The sequence below is a fragment of the Mauremys reevesii genome, linkage group 5 (assembly GCF_016161935.1).
Source record: "Mauremys reevesii isolate NIE-2019 linkage group 5, ASM1616193v1, whole genome shotgun sequence".
In the NCBI taxonomy this organism is placed as follows: Eukaryota; Metazoa; Chordata; order Testudines; family Geoemydidae; genus Mauremys; species Mauremys reevesii.
Genome location: NC_052627.1, coordinates 104,307,578 through 104,319,455, shown reverse-complemented (window position 1 = coordinate 104,319,455; position 11,878 = coordinate 104,307,578). Strand labels below are relative to the sequence as shown.

Below are 11,878 nucleotides of genomic sequence, written 5' to 3'. Positions count from 1 at the left end.
TGTTTAACCCGCTTTTAAAAATCTCCAGTGTTGGAGATTCCACAATTCCCTGGACAATTTATTCCAGTGCTTAACCACCCTGACAGGAAGTTTTTCCTAATGTCTAACCTAAGCCGCAATTTAAACCCATTGCTTCTTGTCCTATGCTCAGAGGTTAAGGAGAACAATTTTCCTGCCTCCTCCTGGTAACAACCTTTTATGTACTTGAAAACTGTTATGTCCCCTCTGTCTTCTCTTCTCCAGACTAAGCAAACCCAGTTTTTTCAATCTTCCCTCATAGGCCATGTTTTCTAGACCTTTAATCATTTTTGTTGCTCTTCTCTGTATTCTCTCCAATTTGTCCACATCTTTTCTGAAATGTGACACCCACATTTGACACAATACTCCAGTTGAGGCCTAATCAGCACAGAGTAGAGTGGAAGAATTACTTCTCCTGTCTTGCTTACAACATTCCTGCTAATACATTTCAGAATGACCGGCACCTGGATCTCTACCCGAGCCCCTCTCCCGCAGCATCTGGTTCCCCCGGTGAGGTCCACACCTCCAGACCCCTCCGCCAAGCTCTATCCCCCCACACCCAGACACCCCCCGACTGAGCCCCAACCACCTTCACCTGAACACCCCTGCAGAGTCCCATTACCAACAAGCCCCTGTGAATCCAGATCCACCCACACCCAGATCCCCCACTGAGCCACCCGCACCCAGAGTGCCCCACACAGAACCCTCTCAACCCACACCTGGATCCCCCCACACTAAGCCCCTCCACACTTGGATCCTGCCTTGCTGAGCCTGCCTGCCTACACTTGGTGCACCACTATTTGTAGCATTTTCAGAAACGCTCAGCAGCAAATGGGGTTTTCCCCCTATGGAAAATCCTGACTTTTCATTGAAAAAAACAAAAGCCAAAACATTTTCATACTTTGACCAAAAAATCTGAAAATTTTCTAGAAAAGCAGATACTGTCAGTGAAAATTTTCATTTAATCAAAACCCCAATTTGTGTCACTTTTTTGAGGCCATCCCCAATGTTCAGTTCAGCAACATCATCACAGTATCCATTATTAGCATGAACTATTTTTACCAAAGTCTAGTTATTTTCAGTAATAAAAACTTGAATGGTAGAACTGCTTGTTTGTTTATAAAATACTACACGTGCGGTTGAAAAGCCATGTGATCCATCTAGTTCTATTTACCTAGGGCCTGAATCACAAGAACCTTTTACCCTGCTCTAGCAACGTAAGGGGCAGTAAGGTCAGCATTAATTAAATGTAAAATGTAAATTATAATCAGGCACCTAGTGTATTGCATTGTTTTTATCCATTGCAAATAATTGCTCATTTCTATTGAGCCTGTGTTCAATTGTAAAATTTTGCAATGCTACATTTGATCACAAACAGTACGCACACACCTTTGGACTTTTGGCAGAATTCTAATATTATATATCTAACCAGATAAATGAAAACAAGTTGTCATTATTACCCTAAATGCAGACTGCATTATGATATTTGCACTTTATTTAAGTTTGTATGAAAATTTTAATTTATGTTAGAAGGGAAACCAAAATTGGGCTTAGTATGGAAATTAAGATGCAAACTTTTATTATGGAGCAGTTGCTGTTGCAGAACAATATTTGACACATAGTACCTGTTTTTAAAATGCCTGTGTTCTGTGCCAAATGTGCATGTGCAAATACTATGATTACATGCAAATCAGGTATTTGTACATACAAGTGGCAGGTTTTGTATCCAGCTAGTCATTGGTGTCAAACCAAATATTGATTGGTCCATACGATTGCGATTAACCCCACACAGTGCAATTGTGTTTTTTTCCTGTGCCAAAAAAATGAAAATTCTGCGCACAATATTTTACAATTTTGCAAAATTTTGCAAATTTTATTTGTCAAATAAATGTGGAGACTCCAGCATGGCACTGGGGAGCAAAGGCCATTGGTTGCACCAAGATAGGAATCACTGTTCACCTCCCCCTAGGACACGGACTCAGCAGTGAGGCTGCACCCAACTCTGACACAGTGCAAGGACCGGGCCTGCCCAGAAACACCCCAGGGCCCTGCCCTGGATCACAGTTTGATGATAAGATTACCTGCACAGATTATATCCTCTAAAGCCAATTTGTGGCTACAAGATTTGTGTAGAACTATCCTAACTGTAACACAAGATAAAAAGACAAATAAGCCAGTTACCATACAGTCAGCAATAGAAAAATAATTTTATTTACTCTTGTAAATAAAGCAGTGCAAAGAGATTAGATTTAACCGACAATAATGCATAGATGGATACAATTACCTATGACCTATATGATTTTATGTGTACACACACCTGCTGAACACATACAGTCATTCCTTCCTACATCTACTCACTTTGTGCAGCTTTAAAATCAGACAGATGAGATCTATGCTCTGTATGATTACTTCCCGTGTATCCTGTTATCCTGCCTGTCCTAACTAGCACTTTTATTATTTATCATCATTTGTATTACCGTAGCCTACTGGACCTCTAGACATGGAATCAAAGACCCCATTGCACTAGTGCTGTATAAACATATTAATTAATGGAAATGACACCTGATCAGTAATTTAGTTCAAGGACAATTTAAGATATACTGTAAAACTGGAGAGAAATCCCTTCCTATGTTACCCATATGAGAATTTGAGAAGAAGCTGTTCACTGATTTACTGTGACGCTGCCACTTTTTTTTGTATTTTTTGGTAAAGGGAGCTGCTCCCTATAATCAGTTGCTCTTGTGCAGCTACCCGATAAATTCAAAGCAAACACAGACTGGCTGCTAAGCCTCCAGGAACAGGGCTACAGGAAATTTAGCCTTGCGTCTAAATGTGGGCAAAGACTGTTTAGTCAAATATTAGATACTGTGGGTGAAATCTTAGCCGTATTGAAATCAATGGGAGTTTTGCCACCGACTTCAGCGGGGTCAGGATTTCACCCGTTTTTCTAGTCCCATCAAAAACAAGACCATCCAATGCATGCAGACGTATAATCTCATGAGATAATCAACATGTATTCTTGGTTTGGTTTTTTAAAAATTTCCTTCTGCCTTATATAATAGATAGATTAGATCACTGGGTTTGCCCAGGTCTAACTAAGAGCAGGATTTAGCCCATGGAGTACGTAGTTAATACCATTCTATACAGTTGTGAACTCCTAGTATTGTAACTGCTCAAGACCATGCCATTCTGATGCTTGCTTTGGAATTCCGATCTTTCAGAGAATTACCCCTCAGCTGGTCAAATGGGGATGCTGAGCTACACTGTTTGTAAGAGTAGAATCCTCTTGCTCTGTTGATCTAGTGTCACTGGTGTTTTCAGTGGAAGAATGTACATCTGGAGATTGTTCTGGCCGTGGTGCCTGAGAATCATTGGCTGTAGAAAAAACACAAATACAGAATAAATATTGAAATGTAGTACTGTATATAAAGTATACACATACCTATCTGGCTCCCATACAAACATCTAAATAAAACTACACGAAAGAAAAATCAAGCATTCAAAAATTAGGAAATGTCAAAATAAGTAGCCCAATGTAACTTTAACTGTGCCCCTTTGTGTGTATGCATTACGATGGCCCCTAAATTATATCAATTGGATCTGGTAATAAAGGACAGGGCTTTCAAAATCAAGTTTAGAATGTATCTGTGAACAATTTATATATGTTGTAAGTCTTATTTCTTAATAATTCAGTATATTTTATATTAATAAAGGAATATTTGTGATTATGAGAGATTATTTTCCAAAACTTAATTTGTATCTAAAGTGTTGATGGAGATTTTTCAAATCCTACCTAGGATAGTATTGTACTTTCACTTAGGGCAGGGGTTCTCAAACTGGGGTTCAGGACCCTTCAGGGGGTCACGAGGTTATTATATGGGGGGTTGTGAGCTGTCAGCCTCCACCTCAAAACCAACTTTGCCTCCAGCATGTATAATGGTGTTAAATGTATTAAAAAGTGTTTTTAATTTATAAGGGGGGTTGCACTCAGATGCTTGCTATATGAAAGGGGTCACCAGTACAAAATTTGAGAACCACTGATTTAGGGCTTGTCTACATTGTGCTGCAGTGTGGCTAATGACAGGGGGTGTGAACTGCAGAACACACCCAAGCATTGAGCACTAACTGCCTTGTGTGGACACTGCTGGTGCAAAGTAAAAGTTAGCTTTAGAGAGAGGGCTACATTAATGTGAACTAGTATCTTTTCGTTTGCACTAGCAGTGTCCACACAGGGTAGTTTGTGTGCAACATTTTAGTGTATTCTGCAATTCACAACCCCGCCATCCACACTGTGGCACAGTGTAGACATAGCCTTAGTGACCGATTTTACTTTATTTGGTTACAGTAATAAGCCTGTCACCATACACCCATTCTACGAAGATTAGACGATAACATTTTAAAGTTTGCAAGAAAATATAATATAATGGAAACCCTCTTTCCATAATTTGTCCATTTTTCTTCCACAGTTTGCTGATCAAAAACTGTCTTGTCCTTAGATACGTGCCTACCTTTGCTCTCTTTTTTTTTATTTGTCGCTGATCATGCTCTTCAGCTTTGTTGACTGATGATTTACTGTCTATTGCACATCATGAGCACTTTTCCCCCAGACAATGCTTTTTTGTCTGTAATATTCCTTTAAATTGAAAAAAAAATTCTAGGAGACTGAGGGCCGATATGTGGCCCCAACATTGATTCTCTACTTCCTCCCTATCAGAAAAGAAAGCAATGGGCGGGATTTTCCAGTCCGTTAGATCCATTTTGACCCACTCTTGCTCTTCTATGACCGACTGTGCACTGGTGTAAAGTATGAGCTTCCACCCATTGGTGTAAGTCAGAGTTGCTCCCCAGTAACTATTACACTGGGACTGAGTGGCATGGGATGAGGGAAGCCCAACTGGCTCCACTGCCCATGCAGCTCAGTCAGGGTGCAGAATACAGCCCACTGAATCTAGTGGCAACAATCACCTGAAGTCATAAACTCATTAGTCTGGCTATTCACAAGGTGATAGGTATAAGGACTATAAAAGGAAATGATCTATTCCTTCGAGTTACTATCTCTTAAAGTTAATGCTATACTAGGAATCTTCATAACCACAGCCTTAACAACAGGTTTAAATTAGTCATCAGTGCCAGGTTTCGTTCAGACTTCAGTAACTAATGTGATGGTCAAAGCATCAGAAAGGCTTAACACAAATGGTAACCAAAAAAAGTGGTAATAAGCATAATCTCTCCTGTGATACTAATTAATTCTCTGAACTTTTATTTCAAGGATAGGTTAAAAATCTTCTTACTGCTGCTTAACCCAACTCTAGTTATACAAAAATATTTTACTAGAATAGGACACATGAAATTGACATTACTGAACTGTCTGTTCATTATTTTTTGTTTGTTTTATTCCCATTATTCTAGTTAACTGTACTTCAAGAAGAGGAAGGAGTACAGAGATGAGGAAAAGAAATGTGCATGGGGCTGGAAGGATTCAGAGAGCTAAGTAATGTAGGATTCAGAGAGCTAAGTATGTATTACTTGGAGAAGTGATGATTACGAAAGGCCATGATAACAAATATCTGGTGGGTGTGAACATAGAAGGCAGAGGAATTACAAAATGAGGATGGTACACTGAGTATGATGAAGAGTATGAAAATTCAGAATGCATTAGGAGGATAAAATTCCTAAAACAAAAGTTTAGGCTGGATATCAGGGAAAACAGTATAATAGTGAGGTGTATTGTGGAATACTCTCCCCAGGGAAGTGATAGAAGATAGATCACTTGGAGCATGTGAAACCTTGTTGGGAAAAATCACTCAAAGTATAGTGGGGGGTAATCCTGCACTGGCAGAGAGATGGGCTCTCTAATTACTAGATCTTTACCCATTTCTGTGACTATCATTCCAAACAGAAGGAAGCTGCAGTTTTCAAGCTACAATAATTATGTTAAAAACAGCCAAGGCCTTAAAAAGAACAGGAGTACTTGTGGCACCATAGAGACTAACAAATTTATAAATTTGTTAGTCTCTATGGTGCCACAAATACTCCTGTTCTTTTTGCGGATACAGACTAACACAGCTGCTACTCTGAAACCAAGGCCTTAGTAACAAAAGCCCTTAATTCACTTATACATCTATTAATAGCTTTTTGGAGGATGAAAAGGTAAAAACAGTATCTTACTTAGTATGCTGAAATAAAGCAGAGCGCTACAATGCTATACAACATAATAAAAATGATTTTCAGCTCCTCTAATCAAATTGTGTTTGGTTAAAATTGGTGAAAGAATGGTGAAATTATTCCTGGGGGGGAAATGGCAAATATCAATACACAGTTCCAAATTACTGATCTGGTCCAAAATTATTATTCTGTGCTTGAGGCCTGAGTCTGCACACCCTTACTCATGCTGATGCTTTGGAAGGCAATAGGACTACTTGTGTGAGTCAGATCTACTCCTGCAATTAAGAGACTGAATTTGTAGGAAATAACTTACTTTAAATTATGTATAAACTGCATGCTGGCACCAAATCTTGAAGTCTGTTATAACTTTGAAGTTCCCTATTTTATGTCTAGAATTATTTTTTTCTAGATTATTTCAGCCTGACCGTGGCAAAAACTTACCAGACAGAGACTGAAAATATTGCACTGCAAATGCAACCAATATTGACACAAGAAAGGTTCCCATAAAGTAGATCTGCAATAAGTTTAGAAATGTGTGTTAGATCAATACAAAGGCAGGTCCCGGACTCTAACTGTACTGATGAATGCGACAATGGAATAATACATACCAGAGTAGAATGCAAAATGTTATTCCAGAAAACTCTTAAGTAAAAATAAAGCAAAGCTAATGAGCATGGATTAATTAATTCTTGATTGCTATGACTCCAGCACCTATAAACAAAAATAAAAAGTGGTGTTGAATATTTTGTTTTGTACTTCTATAGCAATGGGACTACAAGAAGTAAGAATGGTAGCACTGGGCCCTAAGTGACTTACCCAAAGTCGCACAGCCACTCAGTAGCAAAGCTGGGAATAGAGCTTTCATTCCCTAACTCACAGGTCTATGCATTAACCACTAGGTCATCCTTCCTCATTTATCTGTAAGGTGATTCTACAATGTTACAGATTACTGAGTGAACTTTCAGTACATACTGTACTTCACTTAGAGGATAGAATGGGAATTGCTTTATGTGATATCAAGAAAACTAGCTCTCTGTAAGTAAATGGAACAGATATAACTGTTACGTATCTGTAACTGGAGTTCTTAGAGATGGAATCTGCGTGGTCCTACTCACGGGACACACCGGCGAGTGCAGTTGAGGCGGTGGAACCTTTTTGTAGCAGAGCCCCTAAGAATGCTCATGAACCCCTCCCTACCTCTCTCTTCTGTGTTCCTGCAACCAGGGGCGGCTCTACCGTTTTGGCCGCCCCAAGCAGTCATGCGCGGGAGGCGCCCCGGAGCCGCGGGAGCAGCGGACTTCCCGCAGGCATGACTGCAGAGGGTCCGCTAGTCCCGCGTGGCTCGGCTGGACCCCCCAGCGGCTGCGGACGGTTCGCGGATCCCGCGGCTCCGCTTGAGCTGCCGCAGTCATGCCTGCGGGAGGTCCAGCCGAGCCGCGGGACGAGTGCCCCCTCCGCAGTCATGCCTGCGGCAGGTCCGGTCGTCCCGGGGCTCCGGTGGACCTCCCGCAGGCATGACTGCGGCAGGTCCGCCGGCCCAGCCTGCCGCCCCCTAGATTTGGCCGCCCTAGACACCAGCTTGTTTTGCTGGTGCCTAGAGCCGCCCCTGCCTGCAACTTCTGAAGGTGAGGCTATGAAAGGGGGTGTGGCACTTCCTGCTGCCACAGTTCCTTCCAACCTTGCCTTCTCAAGTCAAAATTCCATTAGGATTCCCAGGAATGTGGGTGGGGAGTGCAGAGCCCATCCCCACAAAACCTCCAGTTACAAGTAAGTAACCTCCATTTCTTCTTCAGATGTTTGCTGCACAGTCCCACTCACAGGATAGTTTGGCAAGCAGTACCCCATCATGAAAGGTGGGACTCAGAGTCACAATTGAATAGGAATTATAGTACTGCTCCATCAAACAGATGTTAGGTCTAGGGAGAAGTTTTGTAAAAAGTATGTGTGGAGCTCCAAGTAGCAGCCCTATAGGGCTCTGCAACTGGGACATGTGATGGAGGTAGCAATTGTTCTGATAGTATGACCCAACCTCAAGAAGGGGTGGAATGAATGCTAGCTTATAGATTTCCTCTATGCCCTGTCTAACCCCACTAGATAAAGTCTGAAGAGAGTGGTGTGTCTTTTATGGTTGTCTGCATATGAAATAAAGAGACTGGATGATTTCTGAAATTCCTCGATTCTATTAATACAGTAAGCCAGAGCTCTTTTAGCATCTAACATATGCAACTTTGACTCCCCTATGAGAGTGTAAACCCTAGGGGAAAAAATTCTGATTAACATGAAAGTCAGGTACCACCTTGGGAAGGAATCTAGGATTAGGGCGGAGGCCACCGTATCCTTGTGGAAGATACCTGATGAGCCATGTGGTGGTAGTTCACTCATTTACCTAGCTGAGGCTGTGGCTACTATGAAAGCAATTTTTATAGATAGATGGTACAGACAGCAGTCTTCCATAGGCTCAAAGAGAAGTGTCATTAGCTGTTTAAGGAGTAAATTGAGATACCATGATGGTATTGGATCCTTTAGTTGTGGATAGATATTGGCAAGTATGACCCAGGGATCTCTGGGTACCCACAGGCAGAGGGCACAGCAGGGCATAGGGCTACATGGATCCCCTGGATCTGGTCTCTACATAATAGTTCATCAAAGGGTCTCGTATAAGGTCTCTACTGAAAGCCTGTGTCACATGGATATCATATCCATTGCGAAATGTATGGATGCATAATATGTAATGAGTTATGTATATATACATTAAGATAATGCTCTTAAGGTTTGTGAGTTGGGATTGGTCTCCAAGAGGGGATAAAACAAGTTTCTTTCAAGCAGAAGATGCTCTAGATGGCTGGCTGTATGTAAATTGAGTATTGGATACTTCACAATGGATGCCTATTTACAGACTGAGTAAAATGCTAATTAAGAGACTGCAAAGTCCCCAGAGGAGTTTCTCTGCAGGAAAAACAACCAGCAGGGGATACACTGTTTGCAGTGAAGAAAATGGATTGTTTGATCTATTTTGGGGTTGCACAGGTACACCTTAACCTAAGGGACAAGCTGCCAGTGTGTTTGTTTTATGAATGGAGCATCACAGCCTGTTTGGCTGTTTAACCCTGGGGGTGAGTCTTTGAGTGAGCTAACATTTATGAGGCAGGTTGTCCTGTTAGTTAAGTTTAGGCTCTAGAAAACATGTTACAACTTTATTTTATATGTCATTATTTATTTCCATTAAGTCTACCTGCTTCTTCTTTAAGCTCTATTATTTGTTAAATAAACTTTTACCTGGTTTCACTATAACCATATCTAAGTGCTGTAAATTGAGGTGAGCAGTGATCCTGAGATGTAACTGGTAAGCTGAGGTGTACTGTTTCTTTGGGAATAGTAGATCTGTGAATTCTGTGAGGGTCCATGGACAGAACAATCCAGGGGTATGACCCTTGCCAGGCACAGACAAGGCTTCCTCGCACTAAAGGCAGGTGGTGGTCAGGTGCCTCACAACCCCGGGTGCCCCCAGGAAGCATGACAGCAAGTTCCTTAATAAATTTTCTAACTGTATTATGTGCAACCCTGCAAGGTGAGGATCTCAGCTATAGATTTCTTTAACGACAATTCATGAAGTTCTGTTACTCTCTGTTCAGCTGATCTACCAGGCTGTTGTCCTTGCCTGCTAGGTGTAGAGCTATAGGATAAAAATTGTGCTGGATACGGCAATCCCATAATGCAACTGCTTCTTTGCACAATTGGGAAGCGTGAGACCCTCCCTATATGTTGATATAATCCACTGTCGTGTTGTCTGTGACAATTGCATTACTTGTTCTGGCTGTGAGGCAGACATAATTTGAGAGCCCAATGGATTGCTCTCATTTCCAGGTTATTTTCCTGAGAACGCCAATTACCTTGAACTATTTGCTGAAATGCACTTCCCATCCCTGTTGGTGGCATCCAAGGTGACTGTTTCAGATGGAGCTGGAGAGGTGAAAGCTACCCCTCTCAGAACATTGTAATGTTGAGTCCACCATGTCAAGGATAGCAGTATCTTACTTGGAATGGTCAACTTTATGCACATGCCATCTGTGCTTGGTCTGTAACTTAACATCAGCCAAAGCTGCAGACTCTTCATCCTGAGCCGAGCATAAGTTGTGACATAAGAGGCTAAACCCATGAAGCCTAGAAAGAACATGCCTCTAAGTGGGATCTTGATGAAGCCCCTCTGTAGTGGATTGATGCTTCAGGTATCTTTCTTCTAATAGAAAGGCTTTGCCCTCCAGGGAACTGAGACCTGCTCCTATAAAAGGAATCCTTTGTGTAGGTAGCAGAAGAGATTTTTTTTTCTTGTTTACTATGAGTCCTAACCTTTTGAAGAGGGAGCATGCGTAAAGTTTGCAACCATGGAAAGATACTTTGTAAATATCCATGGGACAGTAGCTGGGTAAGATTTAGTACTGGAAGTGGTCTTGTCTAACCAGGAAATGAAGATATTTTTATGCCTGTATCTGATATAGATATGGAAGTACATATCTTTCAGATTGAGAGCTGTAAACCAATCTAAGGTGGTCAGGAACGCTATGATAGATGCTTGTGTCAACATGGGGAAATGGATTTTTTGATAAAGGAGACAGGCCTTCCATAGATCTAATGTTGCACAAAGTCCTCAGTTTGTCTTTGGTACCAGAAAATATCTGGAGTAGGAACCTTGTCCTTTGAATTCCCTTGGCACCTCCTCTGTGGCTCTTGATTCCAACAAGGAATGGATCTCTGATCTTAACACACTCAGAGGGTCCCTGAATCAGGATAGAAATGGCACGCCGGTGGGGTGGAAGAAAGGAATCGAATCAAATGGCATAACCACTCAATAATATCTCCACAATTCATTTGGGATGTGATGGAATTGTGAGCACTGATATAATAGAAAATTCGGGAAAGATGGCAGGGTTGGAAGGAGGTTACAGGTTGGTCTGAAGCTTCTGATCATCATGTCAAACTTGAGGTCTGATGTTTGAATTTGATGTTGCAACTGATCGTTGTTTTTCCCTTCATTTGGGGCTTAAAAGGCTTTCTCCTCTGTGGCTGTGTAGAAGAAGGCTGTTGATGCTGAAAATGACATCTTTCTGATGACAATAAGATGATCCACAATAAAATGATGAAGAAGGGGGATAGAATTTTCCATGGTACCTGAAAGACAGGTCTCAAACTCCTCTTCCTCTGAGCTAGGTAGACACCTAAAGGTCTTGCAGTAGACCTCATGTCCTTCATCTTCTCCAATATCTCCTTGGCCTTATTACTAAATAACCACAAGACCTCTGAAGAGAAGATCTTCTACCTTCAATTTGGTTTCAGGTTGGAGAAAGAAGATCTGAGTCAAGCATATCAGCGTAGTATGATAGCTGAATCAACCATTCTCACTGCTGAATCTACAAAATGAAAAGAAGCTCTAAGAATATTTAACCATTGCCTGCCCCTGTGTTTCCAAGGTGTTGGACAGATTTCTTAGCTCTTTGGGAAGTGTTCTGGCAAACATGAACATCTTTTCCCATAACTGATATTGATAATTTAACATTACTGCCTGGTAACTTGCTACTCTAATTCCGAGCTATGCAGATGAAAATACCTATCTATCAGCTGCATCCATCTTCTTTTACTCCCTGTCAGAAGGTGTGGAATGTGACCGCCCTCTTCTGGATCTTTGTTCCACCCCCACCAC

At 41.4% G+C, this 11,878-nt stretch overlaps 1 protein-coding gene across 2 annotated transcripts in view; it reads right to left on the bottom strand.

The window, feature by feature from the left end:
- Window positions 1–2,253: 2,253 nt before the first annotated feature.
- The window catches only part of SEL1L3 (SEL1L family member 3), a 69,133-nt gene continuing 59,508 nt past the window's right edge, over window positions 2,254–11,878 (bottom strand). Inside the window, exons 22-24 of one of the 2 annotated variants that reach the window (XM_039539404.1) lie at window positions 6,792–6,894; window positions 6,625–6,697; window positions 2,254–3,393 (exon numbers count right to left, since the gene is read on the bottom strand). In XM_039539404.1, coding sequence (XP_039395338.1) covers window positions 3,251–3,393; window positions 6,625–6,697; window positions 6,792–6,894 — 319 coding nt within the window. In that variant the 3' untranslated portion in view covers window positions 2,254–3,250. The remainder of the gene's footprint in view (window positions 3,394–6,624; window positions 6,698–6,791; window positions 6,895–11,878) is intronic. The other variant, XM_039539403.1, reaches the window with a different exon arrangement.